Below are 16741 nucleotides of genomic sequence, written 5' to 3' on the forward strand. Positions count from 1 at the left end.
ATTCATCTTTTGTTTGCATTTCGAGTCTTAACTTTGTACTGATGGGAAGTTATTCGAAGTGGAGAACAAAGAGAAAAAAAAAACAGGTTTAAGATTCAAACCCGGATCTGGTGGTTTAAAAAAAGACACACGCTACCACTAAACCACATTGACATTCTCGTAATGTGTTGTGAGCAGTTTGTATATATTTATATAAACATGTGGGGTTAAAATTTAACGCTGTAAAATAATTCTGTTACGCCCAGTAACGACTGTTAAGTCTCGGATTCGAAATTACCAAGTTTTAAAAAACAATAGTTTTAAAAGGCAATCGAAATTAAATGAGGTATTTTTATTCCAAATTTTAAAACACAGGTATTAAACGGCAAAAAAAAAAATAGATGGCGGTTTTTCTTGGTTTTTTCCCGGTTAAAATTTAACGCCGTTAAATAATTCCGTTACGCCCAGTAACGACTGTTAAGTCTCGGGTTCGAAATTACCAAGTTTTAAAAAACGATAGTTTTAAAAGGCAATCGAAATTAAATGAGGTATTTTTATTCCAAATTTAAAAACACAGGTATTAAACGGCCAAAAAAAAAATAGATGACGGTTTTTTCGGGTTTTTTCCCGAACAAATTTGATGTTATCAACATTCTCTCAAATGTATTTGTGCTTTGGCCTTTGATGATTGAAGCATTTCTGGGACTCTCTAAAAAGAATACGCCCGAATATTTATTTAATTGAGTGGACTACAAAAACTTGAAATCTGAAAGATGCGCTGCACAACCATTTGAAGTAACCATGTTTGACTAGAGGATTAGGACATATCAGATCAACCAGTATTTTGTCCGAGACATGACTCATGGAAACAGAAAAGCTTTGAGAAAATGCATTCATTGAAACTAACCCAAAAGGAAACTACAGCTACTGAGTACTGATACTGATTTTAGTCTAAAGAGTTTTACTTTGTCCAACACAAAAGTTATAAACTTATAATACCTGATTTTTTTTCTATGATTTATAATCATCACAACCGGATTTTAACATGCATAATTTGATGTCATTTGTGTTAAAAAAAAAAACTTTATAACTCATAATAACATGTTTAACGTTGGGAAACATACAAGATGATCGAACTAGCTAGAACAACAAATCCACCTTACTTGACGGATCCGAACATACCCAAAGATCTAACCAAAATGATTGAACCAAACTTGTCATGATGATCTGGCATGAGCCTCATGCCTACAATAAATGTCAGTATACTTCAGATTTAAATATAATAGAATTTATTGTAACAGAAATATCAAAAATAACATTATATAATTCAACACACTAATATTAATCGAGGTATCCTGTAGTTTTCTACACTGTTTTAATTTTTATACATAAAATTAGACAAAGGTCTAGTAAATAAAATGAACACGGGAATGTGGTGGACTTTATAGTGATCTTGTCCTCTTTCAGACAATTTCCACCCCCATTCACTATCCCTCCACCCAATTGTGAGTTCTTTTAAGGATGTTATGTATATGAGCTCGTCCGGAAGCTCCTTCAACTTTCTGCATTCATTTATAGTCAAAGTATGAAGACATGGCATGGAGCCTTCTTCTACTATCCACTCTTCCAAATCATATTGTCCACATAAATTTAGCTCATACAGTTGAGGAAACCCGCCTTTTGAGCACACCATCCTCTTCCCAGTGAAAGCACGATATGATAGTTCAACAAATTTCAAGTGAAGCAACTTCTCTAGAATCGGCATTGGATCCTCTTCCATGCAACAATACCGAAGACATATGTGCGCAAGGTTTGGAGGGAATCGATGTTGATCAGGCAATCTAGTCATATGCATGCCCACCGTTAAAAATTTGAGATGAATCGAATCAAGAACTAATTTTCCTTCATTATGCCTACCATGCATGACCTCGTACAGTGAAAGATGCTCGAGTTCTCTCGATTCACGGAGAGATGCAGACAGAGTTTCTAAAGTACAACTATCAAGGGAATGGACAGTGAGAGTTCTGAGCTTAGTCATACCAAGAAGGTCTTTCACACTACTGTTCTCTATTGAGTAACCCCTCAAGCTCTCTAGGTTTATCAGATCACCCAATTCCAACTTTGTCTTAACATCCATTAGAAAAGGTAAGATAAGGTACCTCAATTCTCGCAGCTCTTTCAAAACATTTGGCACATGAACTGAAACTCCATCGACACCTAAGTTCAAATAGAGCAGAAGCTTCAGATTCCGTAGAGAAGAAGGTAGATGAGATACTACAACCCTGTATAAGCTCAGGAATCTCAAATGGATGAGCTCTCCAATGCTGGAAGGTAACTTCCCTCCTTGAAACTTAGCTCTAGAAAGATCCAACACCCTGAGAAACGGTAAAATTCCAAAGTCTGAAACTGATTGTATCACAGCTGGCCTTGAAAAACAAAAGAGATCTAACTTTCTTAAAATTTTCATGTCTAATCATTTCAAATGCATTACTACTGTGTACAGCGAGCCTGCGAGGAGATTGAGCATTGATGGTTGAGGTAGAGGTAGATGTAGGACCTTGGACGATTTGTAGAAAGTTCTCTTCTTCGGCTTTAGATAAACAAACTCCTCTCATGATGTCATGCATATGACATGACTCGATTCTCGAAGTCAAATAGCTTCTTTCAGCAATAACCATATTTCTTCTCACTAACTCTTCTAGGTAGCCTTCCGCATTATCTTGAATGGTTGATCGATAGATCATTATAAGTCCTTCTGCAGCCCAGTAATTAAACAGTGTCTCCACATCTATCTTGTAGTCTTCAGGGAAATGGGCGAGGTAAAGGAAGCAATGCTTTAACCCCATTGGCAAATCTTCATAGCTCAAAGACAATACTCGGTAAACCGTATTGAAATTTAAGCCAGATTCTCCTACGATGTGAGGTCCAATATTTTCATATACTCTTTTCCACTCGGAAACTGTATGTTTCGTAGCTAACAATCCTCCCAACACTTTAACAGCTAACGGTAGTCCTCCACAATGTGAGACCATTTCCTTACCCATGACTTCCAATTCGTCATCAACCCTATATTCTGCACATCATCACCAAGTGTTATCTTTTAAGTTGTGATCCTTAAAATAAAGATATTGCCCAATTACATCACTCCCCAAAAGGATTGGCCATGATTTTGATATTTTAGTCAACTAATCTAGAATATTGTTGATAGAAACAACTTAATGATTTTGATCAACAGGAAAAGATGAAAAATTTACAACCTCTGTTTTACATCTTAAAGTATACCTGCTTCACCTCTCCTAGGGAATGCTAGTCTTTGGCATAGAGTCCAACTTTGTTCTGGCGTTAGGCTTTTAGGCCTAAAAGAAAAGCATGTCGGATGTGCATGTAAACCAACACTTTCATTGCGGGAAGTAAGTAGCATCTTCCAACCTGCAAAATATGTCTCATTTAACAGTTGGGAATGAAAGGCATTTGTGACCAAATGTGTGCACATAAACAATGCATTTATTTGATAAGAGCTCACCTCTTTTCTGTGGAAACACTTCTTTTATTCGGTCCCAGTCTTCTGCTTTCCATATATCATCTAAGACAATCAAATATCTGTCAGTTTCCAACAACTGAAAGAGTTTACCTTGTCGTGTAAACTCATCCATCTGTAAAATCTCCCCATCATCTGGCCTAAGTTCTTGCAAGATTCTTTGCCAAACATACTTCTGTGTAAACTGTTGCGAAACACAAATCCATGCGAATCCATCAAAATGACGTCGTACTATGTCATGATGAAAAACTTGTCTGGCCAAAGTGGTTTTACCAATACCACCCATCCCGGATATAGAAACCACTTGAATGTTATCATTTCCCACCAATTGACCAACCAAATCTTCAACACTCTGATCCACCCCCACAAGATCGCTTTCAGAATTGTTAGGATATGTTTGTCGGACTTCCCTTTGTCTATCCTGAAGGGACAATGAACGCCCACCATCAATGATCTGTAGTATCCCAAAACTCTGCATTCCCTCGATCACATCAGAGATCCTCTTAGTTATTCTCTTGGTATCCGAAACTATTTTCCGGTGATCCACTAAGACGGAAGCAAGTCTGGTGACACGCTTCTTGATCCCTTTTTCTTTTCTACTTCTTTCTTTCAAAAGAAAGGTTTCAATTATATCCTCAGCATCATAAACAATGTCTTTTACATCTTCCAAGAAGTTCCTCACCCTTTCACTTTCATGTTTCTTAGCATCTGCATCTTTCAACAAAGATCGTAACCTTCCCAACTGACGTTTTAGTTCGGAAACTTGCTCGTGAACCCCCTGAAACTGCTCAGATTCTCGATTCACAAGATCCCAAAGCTTCTCAATTCCAAACAAGATAACTCCTTCAGCCATAACTACTCTCCTGTTCCACCATATGAACACAGACAGAAGTCAACAATCACTGATGAGGGACCATCACAAGAAGTCAAGAATCCACAATCACCAAGTGAAACATTCTTGGAAAAATTAGTTAAAACCCTATATGGATGGACACATCGTTCTAGTGTGATATTTCATCATATCCAAAAACCAAAATAAACTTTTCTTGATATATAACTACAGAAACCCATAACTATGATTCAGGTTTGTGGTTGACAAAAAAAAAAATCGAATTCGTGAAACAAGACTCGTGATCATTCAATTCAGACATACTAATCTTAAAGCAGATTGAAGTCACCAAAACAAGATACAAAAAGACAAGATCAACGTCTAACAAGTAGAAAAATCAGAAGAAATAAAGAAGATAGCATCATATACATACCTCTCGTTTGAAATATACTAGCTTGTGCTCGCAGCAATTCTTTGGAAGAAAATAGATGAGCTTTTAGTCTTCAATGACAAGGACTCGTGAGTCATTATTAAACACGGCTTCTTGACTTCTTCTTTTTTTTTTTTTTTTAATTAGAAGGAAATTTCAAAAAAGGACATTGCTCGTTTGTAACTCGAACCAGTTTCATACTAGTTACTCCTAAAACAGTTTCATACTAGTTACTCCTAGTCCTAGTTAAACTATAGAACTACGGGAGGCTGTTGAGATTTATGCCGTATTAGTAGAATTTTTGTGGGAGTTTTGTCATCTCGTTTTACAGGATTTTTATTTTCTATGCAAAAAGTGTATTAATGGATTTGTATATTATCTCTGCAGCAGTACCTTATATAATAATAAATGTATTTATGCATAAATGGACTTAAGTGACCTTGGAAGCTGCGGATTTTTGACTAGGATTAGGACATACCAGATAAACCAATATTTGGTCTGAGACATGACTAATGAAAACAGAAAAGCTTTGAGAAAAATGCATTCATTAAAACTAACCCAAAAGGAAACTACAGCTACTGAGTACTGATTTTAGTCTAAAGAGTTTTACTTTGTCCAACACAAAAGACCAAAGCTATTACAGATTTACACTACCAAAAGAAGCAGCCCAACTAACTTTTACTGTCATTTTTCTTTTCTTCCTTTTTCCTTTTACCTTTGAATCTGATCTGAGCCAGAGTTATTAGCCGCCGACGCACTAGAAGGCCGTCCGTTTTCAGTCCCTGCTTTCTCCACAACACCCCATCTTCTAAAAGGTTCCGGGGTTTCAAGAACTTTAACCGATCCATCAGAGAGTCCAACAGCTATTTGGTTCGGTTCTTGAGGATGAGCAGTAATTACCAGTGGCATGATTGGAGCACTGTTTGCAGAAAGAAACAGATTTTTTTTGTGAGACAATTAGATCGCTTCATATGGAATAAGATTGTTAAGGTTAACTAACCTGTTTGATGTGGGTTGGGGCATGTAGGCTGATGGGCCAATGCGACATCTGAGTCTCAAGTATTCAGCATCGAAGACTCCGATGCTTCCATCTGCAAATGATGCGTAAACCAGGTGACTGTTGCAGGAGTAAGATGCGCAGGTTATGGGTGATGATAGCGATTCTTGTGGCACCCACTGCATTAAAAGAGACGACAACAAAAATAAAAAAACGAGAAATAAGCTTTGTCTGACGTTATGTGATTCAAAGAGAGAAAAATGAGGGAATGTTGTCTCATTATGCCAGTTAAGATGGAATCTCAAGAGAGAAAAAAATTCGGATTTGACTGTGGATTATCCAAATGATGAGGTAAAACTGTTTGGACAGGATAGCAGAAGCATATGTGTGCCCTAAACCGGAAAAGCGAAAGATACTTTATATACTCTTCACTGGAATTAGTGAAACATTATTTTTATACCTTCTGAATGCACTCCATCTTTGAACCGTCATATATGGCTATCTGTGTATCATGAGAAACCAGTAAATGGACCTGGTCGTTGTGGAACTGGACACGAGTGTCGCCTACTGGTGACTTTCCAGCTGGTAGTTGGATAGCTGAAGATTTCTTCTTCTCCCATGAGTCAGCACTCCAAAAGAAGAGCTATAGCATAGAGAGGTCCATATAGTTACAGCCAAGTTTGATGAAAGCTCAATAGCAATACCGAGAAATTTAAACGCTTAGTATACCTGGGCATCAGCACCAGAGGAGACCAGAATATTGAGAGTGGCAGAGAATGCTAAGCCAGTGATGTGCTTTTGGTGGCCTTTCAACTTTGTTTTCACCTGTAGGTTGAAAGAAAGATTCTATTACACATTCTCCACAGTTAAAAGAAGAACTCAAAGTTCAATATGGATACCTCGTCTTTACAAAAATCAGTAATCACGATGAATTAATTACCTCATCTACCCTGACGTTGTAAATATGAATAGTTGAATCCTCCATCCCAATTGCAATGATGTTATTATCTTGAGGATGAAATGCCAGGAACGTCGAAGCAGGAGGAGGTGGCATGAAAGTAGTCATTACCTATGAACAGAGTGAAATTCCAGTAAGTCCACATATTTGACACAGATCAGTTCTTGACTTCCATTACAAGCCAAGTATACCAAAGTTATAGTGTTGTACCATCACTGGTAAAGACGTAATTGTCTGAGCACAGGGGAAAAAATAGATAAGAAGCTTACCTTAAATGTCATCATATTAAACAGTGAAACCTTTCCACCACAAGCAGACATTACATACGAGTCATTCTTAGAAAGGGCTATGCACGGCACAGTTCCCTCAGGATTCTCCGGAACATCATTTGTCATTAAGAGACCACTGTTAGGCTGCCAATGCTGTGGAGTGACACTAGCGGTAGCCTTGAAAAGAAAAATAACACTCTCAGCGACTTGGAAGGGAGAACATAGAAGTAATCAAAGCACACATACTTTTATGCATACTTATAATATATACAGATATATCAAACTGCGCGAGGTGTAGAAGTTAAGTTTGTATTACCTTCCCAGTTGGATTTTGCTCGCTGCGACTCCACTTCCATAGTCTCTGGACACCATTTGTTCCAAGAGCCAAAATGCCAACACCCGAATTTGTATAAAGAAGCCGAGCAACCTTAAACATGAAAGTGGCAAATATAATCCCCATTATTGTAATACACAAACAGGATAAGTAATGGAAGTCCCCAGCTGAATATGAATAACTTTATTAAGGAAATATTTAACAAACCTTGCTAACCGAATCCTTGCTATCTGGCATGGTCACTTGTCGGCACTGAGCAGGATCAACAATTTCCATGAGCTCTGAAGGTTTGGACTTTTCAACAGACTCCACGTTTCTTGGATTCTCCATAGTTCTTGACATTGCATCAACTCCGTTCTGTGCACATAATATCACCAAAGTTGGAGGACAACCCCGCAATTTGTATTAACAGAGAGAAACTTATGAACTATCAAAACAAGATATATTTTTCAGTCTGGCCACAGTTCTAGTATCCCAGATCAATATGTTTGCATGTGGGACTAAATGCATGGATAAAGGATTTTTGATCAAATCTGTGTATTTGAGTGATGCCATTAGTGTATCAGGATGAATTGTACAGAAACAATAAGCCGATATGTTGCAACCATACATGGCTCTACCTGTCCCCTATATTTATCTATTACTGAAAGATTATAAATGATGTAAAGCCGAAATATAGTAAAACATACAGGAATAGGGGTTGGCCTTGCAGGAGAGCCAATATCCATTTGTTCCATTTTACCAATAGATGGGCCAATGTTTGTAACCATTGCAGACGAGGATACCTAATTACCCAGAATAAAATTGTAAGTTCTATTCGACAAAAGGTATGGCAAGAAAAAATTTCAAGAAAAGCGCATAAGAATAAGTTTTAACCTTCATATCTGTCGATGCTCTGGATGCTTCGAAAGAACGAGCTTCCATGACCCTTAAGGTTCTCAGACCATCCCCATTAGCAAGGATTTTGAATCCGTTATCAGCTGTACTAACAGCAAGAAGGTTTCCTTCCTTGTTGAATCTCAATCGGGGAAGGCTCTGATATAGGCAGTACATACCACAGTAAGGAACAATCAACATATGCAACCATAAAAAGGAAAAAGAGAAAAGATTATATACTAGTCAAGAGCAATAGCTTGAATATCATACCGGGAGTCCTCCATCAGCCTCCACAGTTGTTAAGATATTAGTATTGTCCATATCCCAGAATTTTACTTGGTTATCTTCACCAACAGCCATGAATCGGTTTCGTGTTGTATCAAACTGAACCGACCCTGTAGATTTCTTTCTAAAGCCCAAATATGTCCTCTTTATGGCACCTTCACTCTCATTCCACTCAACCAGGAAAGAATCTCCCTCTTTACTTGTTCCACAAGAAAATAATCTGAAACAATGGGAAACTTTAACATTCACTATGGCCGCAACTAACATTTAGTAGCAGATGACCTGTAACTTCTTTATTAATTTGATAACTAACTAAATTCTTATAAAAAAAAACTTCCCACACGCAAGTTTGTTACTTTTTCATATAAATTAGCTGTCTTATATGAGCCATGTCAGTTTACTTTTTATAGTTTTCAAAACTAGACTACGAATAAAGGGTTTTATGAAGATGTATAATTTTTAGATTCAAGTTCAAGTTCTAGCTTGTCGAGCAAGAAGAAAGTACCTGCTACCATCAGCACTGTATAGCATAGTTGTACACCACTGTCCTGGTGCATCATAGTCAACTCTAGAACCCACATTATCATAGAGCCAAGCCTTGATCTTACCATCAAGAGCAGTTGAGAATATAAACTGCATGAACGAAAAGAAACATATTTAATACAAAAGTAAAATGTAAAAACTTTCACTCTTAATTTACACCCACAGAGAATCCACTCCAGAAGGTGAAAGTTTCTGTCCAATACAGCCAAAATGGAACAGGATTGCTATAACTAATGGAAAAAATCCTTCTAGACTTATCGACAAGAGATGGCTGTACCTGGATATTTTCTTTCTGGTGAGGGCAGATGGAGTAAACTGGAGCCTCGTGCCCTTCAAAGGTATAAAGTTTCTTCCCACTCAAATCCCAGACCTACTCACAAAGTATCTGTCAGAAAGCTAAAAAGGGAAGCCACAGAAAAGGCACGTAACAGCCTCTCTTTGCATACTTACCTTTATCAATTTATCTTCCCCACAAGTCACAATACAAAGTTGCTTATTTGGGTGGGCGAAGGCCAAGTCATGCACACAGCCAACATGTGCATCCATCTATAAGCAGAAACAAACTATTTGTTCACTTTGTGCAGATGTCATAGCAACGTTAAATTAAGATAAAAAAAAGGAATAGGCATGCCTCTAGGTGTTGACGTAGTTCAGACCCTTGGTAAGAATATATATGGATCAGATGTTTAGAAAACGCAACCCCTGTACACGAGAAAAAGGAATCAGATTCAAACATTGTGTCCTGTTGAAAAGATATATTTGATGATCTTCAAATAGCGTACCAATGAAATTTCCATCTGGACTCCATGATACACGACTGACAGATACTGATGGGTCCTTGACAATAGAACCCTGGAAATTTGACAAGATGAAAATGTCATCATTACATAAAAAGCTGATAGTGCATTGTTTAAACTTCTTCTAATAGAACAGAACATAAATCAGTCAAGCATGTATCAGATACAAAGCATCTTTCATTTTCCACAGTGTAGTTAGGTCATAAGTATAGGATACAATTAATAATTTATGAAAAGAAAAGCGATGAGATTCTCAATCACAGTTTTGAAAAAAGGTGAAAGACCAACCTGGAAGATCACAGAACAAGATGCCATATTCCATATCTTGAAAGGCTCTGTGAAAAGCTTCTCTCTAGATCCAACTTCCCACAAGGTGAATTCGCCGCTGGAACAACCAACTAAAAGTAACAAACAGTTATAAGTTGAAACATGAGCCAAACAGAGACATGAGCCAAACAAAGCTCAAGTGCTCAACTCTATTAGTTTCTACATAGTAGCATGAGACTAACCAGTGAGCAGCGTGTGATGGGAAGGGTGAAAATCCATGCTTGTCACCGCTGACCCTTGGCGCATTGTACTCACTACATTTCGAGGGAGGTCATCAAGTGAGGCGGTAGGCTGAGAATGAGCAGGATATGTGACCTGGAACATAAGAAATACAAGCCATATACTCAACGTCATACATACAGACATGCAAAACAAGAGTTTTATTTTCGTAGTGGACATGAACAATCTGCTAAAACCAATGAGGCATGCATCAGAAACATACTATGGCAATCTTAATGATTACAAATATTTACAAATGATGCAACCATATATTTAGTCCCTCTGATAATAATAAATTATTATGAAAAGCTGATAGCCAAAATTGGACTGTCAAAAGAACTTTATACACTAAATTAGCATTATGGAAAGCAAAAATATGTCAAGTGAATTATCAACAATAAGAAAAGTAATTACCTCATCACCAGTTGGTCCAGACCGTAAACGTTTCATAAGTTGCTCATGATCAGCACTTTGATAATCCATCATTCCAAGGGAGTTTGAGGGTGGCCGAGGGTGTTTTAGCATGGCAACTGCCATGAAATACAGTAACAAGGATTCAGAACTACGAATAAACTATTAAATTAACTTTCCATTACACCAAGATTACAATCCTTTAAACCATGACAAGTATTCTCTATACTGTATTTACTCATGACCAAATATTAACTCTACACATCATTAGCAGCAGTATGTTACCACCCACCTAAACATTGGAACAACAAAACTTACCTTGATTTGGCTGCATAGGAAATGGGGAAGAGGCCACAACACCACCAGGAACTGATGAAGATGGATTTGGGTTTGCCATCCATCCAGCTAAAGCATTTGCGTTAGGAGCCGGAGCAGAAGTAGGCTGAAAAGGCTGTACAGAATATGATTACATAAATTACGTCCATTTCTTAAATATATTATAAAGTTATTGAATATGTAAAGATAATTTTATTGTATGGTATGTGATCGTACTCCACCATGTACCCCAAGAGGAGCATATGTTGAAGGCTTTGCAACAGCACCAACTGGAAGAACAGGAGTGGGTGCACGAGCTCCATTTTGTGGTGAACAAGTGTGATCAGTGAACAATGTTTTGATGTCTGGATTAGGCCTTGGGTTTTTACATAGCTGATGTTGCCAATTCAAGCTGTAAATTACCAAAAGCATCGAACGTTAGGTCATGTAAAAGACTAATATGACACAGTTTACTAGCTGGTTCAGAAAATAGGCTAGATAAACTGGTTTCAGCCATTGCACTCGATAAGCATAACAAAACAAACACGTTTTAAATTGACCCTAATGACAGTTTTCCATTTCCAGGTGGTTGAAAACAAGAAGATTAACTGATACCAGAGGTTGATCTCATAGTCATCCAAGTACCACTTTTCTGATGCAAATCACTAGAATAGTGGCGTGATTACACTAACAATCTGGCACATATGGTGATCATCCTTCTAAGAAAACACAGTGGAACAATCAACTTTTGGAGACATCCGCTTGTTTATGATCATATAAAGCTATAATCTCTGTAAATGAAATATTCAATCTCGAAGTATGTCTAATACCATTTGGAAAACACCAGAACATAATAGGCACACACATTTTCTTGACATTGATGGCAAAAAAAAAAAAAAAGAACAGGAATCAACTAATATCTTTGTAAACAAGGGGTTACCTTTGATTGATCAAGGTTCGCAGGCGTGAAGCCTTGAAAGTGGGTAAAGCAAGCTTCTCTCTAAACAGAGGATTTGCCTCAATCAATTTTCTCAACTCCCCAAGCATAATACCCCTAGCTGATTTGGTGTCACCATATTTCGATAACTGGTCATTTTCCCTGGAAAGAAAAAAACCACAGTTCAACTCCAGATGACTGCCATTGATACCCTTAAACTTTTAAACTATCAAATACACAGAATTATACCTAAAATTCTCCAGAGTTAGAAGCTGAGTGATTTCCTTGTAAAGCTCCTCGTTGAATGTTGCAAAAACTTTCAAGTCCTTTGCTAATATCTCAACAGCTTTTGCCCTATCATTTCTGAAAACAAGAACAACAAAACATATGTATAAGATTAATGCAAAGACACAAACAAAAGGTATCTCCGAAAAAAACATCCTCAACCACAAACACCACAAAATAACCAACAGTGTTTTGGACCACACAAATCAACAAGAGCAGAACTAAACACGAACAACCTAATGAAAAAAAATCCCCGAAACGAGCCCTAAACCCTATCAGAACAAACGCAATTTCAAGAAAAAAAAAAGCCAAGAGAACATTCAAAATTACCGATCTAGTGCTTCGAGATACTTTTGCTTCCTGATCTCGAAGAAGATTTTCATCGAGTAACGATTATCATCAACCTTAGTGAAACCAGAAAGATACTTCTCCACTTCGTCCCACTCCCCAAGCAAAGCCTTCTCTTCAAAGTACTTCAAATTGAAAAAGTATCCCGATTCTTGCTCAAGCCTACACAGCGAACAAAACACCCAAAACAAAATTCTCAGATATACAAACAAAAATAACCTAAAGACGAAATTTCGAAACAAGGCTATGATTAAACTTACTTGTGAACAGATTCTTTGAACTTTTCTTCATCTAAGAACTGGAGAATTAAGAAAACTAACTCTCTGCTTAGAGATGACATTTCGTCAATCCTCAAGCCAGCGATTATCGAGGAAGTGAGAATTGAGGCGATCTGGGTAATGGTGAGAGACGGTTACGCTAATTTCCCAGATCGGTGGTTGAAGTTAAAAATGGTTTTTCTAGGGTTTGTGTTTTGGGTTCGATTTCTTCGCGTCTCTCGAAACTAAAGAAGGAAAGCTGACCCAGAAAACAATTAAAATAAATCAATTCAAATTTAAAAAATTTCCTCTTTTTCTTTCTTTTTTCTTTTTTTTTTTTTTAAAGAAAAAAGTATGACTTGTTCTCCACTTTCTTCGATGCGTTTTGCAGGGTTTTTATAACACCGACTGTGATTTGATAAGCTAGTTAGGTTATTTATGATAAGTAGATCTTCTTATCAAATTGAGGTGATAGCCTCGTTTGTCGGAACCGCTCCGCTTTTGGCGTTTTTCCAGTACAGCTCAGCACACCGAAGCTGCAATGGACCGAATTTATTTAGGGTCTTTTTGAAAACTACCCTACTTTTTAGTTTTCCTTTGAAATATACCATTTTTCTATTTCTAATGAAAATTATAATTATTTTATGTAAAATAATAAATTTTTCAATATTTAAATTAAAAGGTGCATTTAAGTAAAATCAAAACTAAATTAAAAAAATTGAGAGAAAAATAATAAAATAAATTCTTATAATTATTTTTTGAGATAAAAATTCTATTTATTTTCTATATGAAATTTAACAAGATCATAATTAAAAATATTATAAAGTCTATCCCTTAATATTGTCATGTTATATAAAAGAAATCTCAAAGTAACAAATTAATTCTTCAATTCCAAAGTCTGCACCAATTGTAAGATTAACGTAGATTACTATTTAACATCGGTTGAATAATGTATACATGTGTTATTAACTAGATCAACGTACGATTTATAGCTTTTTGCCCTTGTTTTATTTACATGTATTATTTATTAGAGATGGAATACCCAAAAATTAATGGAAATCTAATAAAAAATAATTTTAATCAAGAGATTTTGTAAGTTATAATAAACTATTAAATTTTATAACACGTATTTATATCCCACAATCGAAAATAACAAATTATTTAGTTCATAATGTCTCTGAATTTAAAACTTTCGAAATTTGAAAGTTGAAGTATTGAAAAGGAAACTGTTATTATTCGAGGTAATTTTTCGCCATTTAAATAATTTATGTATTTGGAGTTATAAGAAATTTTATTGAGATATAGATATATATATATTTTGGATTCAATAAAAAAATATTTAGCTTGTATGTGTTTCAATTTTGAATGTGAAACAGCAGATTCTGGCCCGTAGGAATCGCACGGAATCGAGATATGAAATTCAGCTGGATTTAACAGAGCGAGGTGACGTCCGCTTGCCTTTTTGGGTGAAAATGACGTGGACTACTATTTCCGCGAGATGTTACCTATCATATCGGAGAGATTTTAAAATGTTAAAGAAGCTTGAGATATCGTGAGAAATATATTTATCTGGTGACGATATTAATGAAACTCGAAAGCGACAGATATGAGAGAGATATCGCTGCAAGCAAGTGCTTCTCGTTTGATAGGGACAACTGATAAAGATAAAGTTGGTGTAATTAAAAATACCACTAACCACTAATGTTACATTATCCATTTATTATTTGGGCCACAAAACAAACGTAGAGATGAAAATGTCTAACATAAAACAAAACTATCTTTTGCTGAGTTATTTCAAGTTTTTTTTCTAAACAATCAAATTCAGTTAATGTTTTTGTAAATATTAGGATAGTAACTTCGTAAAGAGAGTAATTGTTAATCTCATACGTATTTTAAATAAATAACATATGAATAGCTTATCTTCATATAAATAACGTGTAATTTTATTACAAACATGTGCAAAATTTTAAAGTTCTGATTTATTTTCACAGCATTAACCCTTGTTTAAACCTCAGATATGTAAACAACGTGACATGATTTGGATTTGCACCAAAGTATTTAGACTTGGCCATGTGATTAAAGATACTCCCTCCGTTTCATAATGTAAAGCGTTTTGGATAAAGTACTTTGTTTCACAATATAAGTTATTTTCGAGTTTCAATGCAAATTATATATTATTTAAATATTTTATGATTATTTATATTATAAAGTCTCTTTTATGATTGGCTGAACTTTTAAAAAGTAGATCTTCTTAATCTGCGTGCTTTTACCTAAAACGACTTATATTTTGATACGGAGGGAGTATATTTTTTACAAAGCTTTTTCTTTTCGTATGAAATCATTCTTAATATTGTGAAAAGTTATCATTTATTTTAGTAATAAAAGAAAGTGGATAAATTAGTGTATGCTTTATAGATCCGCTTGCAGAAATATTAAACAAACTAATAGACAGTTTTCCTTTTAACAAAAAAACAAAAAACTAATAGACAGGTTGCTAGCAAAGTAACATTAAAGTTCTCTAGAGAATGACTATATATGATAGAAGGAAAAAAAGATTTTTTCTTTTGTTTTCTATTGGTTTCACTTAAAGTACAAGTAATTTTTCTTCCCCAATTATATTAGAGGATTATGGATCGATCTTAACCTATTCATTAAATTTGTTGGATAGATCTATTATCCATTTAACACTTAGTTCATTATAAATTTATAACCATGGCAACAACATATCTAATGAAGGGTTTGTGAGATCATGTGATACTAATAACTTTTTTCTTTTTCCGACAACCACACCTTAATTCCTAATAAGTTGGTGTGATCTAATTGGGAGCAAAAATGTTGTACTAATAAACTATTATAAAATTTTAGTTTCTAAAAATAATTTTTACTGTTTGGGAGAACTTAGAAAAGATGGATAAACTACTCTTTGACCCCACTAAAAGATAAGAGTTTGATTCTTTATTATCCAAAAAAAAAAAAAAAAAAAGTTCCACCATCAAAACTTTTTTTCCCGTTTAAGCCTTTGTAGTTTGTATCCATATTTTTCCAAAATTTTATTTCTTTGTATCCATAGGCCTTTATTGTTAAGAATTTAGATATATTTTTTTAAAAGTAACCACTTTCTCATATATTACACTAATTTATTTATTTAATTTTAAGTTAGTATATTATGTGTCTTTGACATAGGAAAATTTTGACACTTTTAAACAAGAAGCAACTGTATTCACAATCGAAAAGGTGTATGGCTTAATAAGCAAATATTATCACAAATCAAGTTTAATAGTTTGTTTTCATATTAATTATTGAAAAAATAATTTTTTTATTATTAAAAATTAATTGAATATTTTTAATTGATACTAAGTTACTAACATCAATTATTTACAACTAATATTAATATTTAGTATCACTTATTATAATCATTGCAGATATTAACTTGATATATATATATATATATTTCAATTGATGCAAAATATCTACATAATCAGAGTACTTATATAAATGATGAAAATTAATTTTCATCAAGCATAAATAATAAAATATATATATAATAAGCAATACGAACTCATTTTTTAGTAATTTGTCATTAGTTTTTTAGGATACTCACAATATAATTATTCTAACTGTAAAAAATTTGCTGCATCATTTGGAAACAAAGTTTTTATAGAACCCGTTTTTGTGACGATAAAAAGGGGCATGAAAATATATAGCAATCTTTTAAAAAAAGGAAGTAATGACAAATTATATGCAATTTCACAAGCGATTGACTAAGAATGGTATTATCTTTTATCTCTACGTCAATGAAAAGGACAC

General features: G+C 35.1%; 2 protein-coding genes across 2 annotated transcripts; both read right to left on the bottom strand.

Moving 5' to 3' along the window:
* Positions 1 to 1283: 1283 nt before the first annotated feature.
* LOC9306256 (probable disease resistance RPP8-like protein 2) lies at positions 1284 to 4759 on the bottom strand. The gene is given in 4 exon segments (XM_021019088.1): positions 1284 to 2402; positions 2404 to 3052; positions 3262 to 3408; positions 3503 to 4759. Coding segments are annotated over 4 exon segments (2712 nt in total). The 5' UTR covers positions 4371 to 4759; the 3' UTR covers positions 1284 to 1354.
* Positions 4760 to 5304: 545 nt separating this feature from the next.
* Positions 5305 to 13229, bottom strand: LOC9306257 (topless-related protein 2). The gene is made up of 25 exons (XM_002870140.2): positions 12938 to 13229; positions 12660 to 12839; positions 12294 to 12407; positions 12048 to 12206; positions 11345 to 11519; positions 11111 to 11243; positions 10796 to 10911; positions 10345 to 10477; positions 10124 to 10233; positions 9821 to 9890; positions 9670 to 9740; positions 9489 to 9584; positions 9316 to 9408; positions 9001 to 9128; positions 8481 to 8715; positions 8211 to 8369; positions 8024 to 8119; positions 7542 to 7691; positions 7317 to 7427; positions 7001 to 7177; positions 6714 to 6842; positions 6503 to 6598; positions 6234 to 6416; positions 5777 to 5952; positions 5305 to 5695 (listed from the first exon to the last, which is right to left on the bottom strand). Exons 1-25 carry the CDS (start codon positions 13015 to 13017, stop codon positions 5488 to 5490), a joined length of 3378 nt encoding a protein of 1125 aa, XP_002870186.1. The 5' UTR covers positions 13018 to 13229; the 3' UTR covers positions 5305 to 5487.
* Positions 13230 to 16741: the final 3512 nt, after the last annotated feature.

The sequence above is a fragment of the Arabidopsis lyrata genome, assembly GCF_000004255.2.
Source record: "Arabidopsis lyrata subsp. lyrata unplaced genomic scaffold ARALYscaffold_7, whole genome shotgun sequence".
Lineage (NCBI taxonomy): Eukaryota > Viridiplantae > Streptophyta > Magnoliopsida > Brassicales > Brassicaceae > Arabidopsis > Arabidopsis lyrata.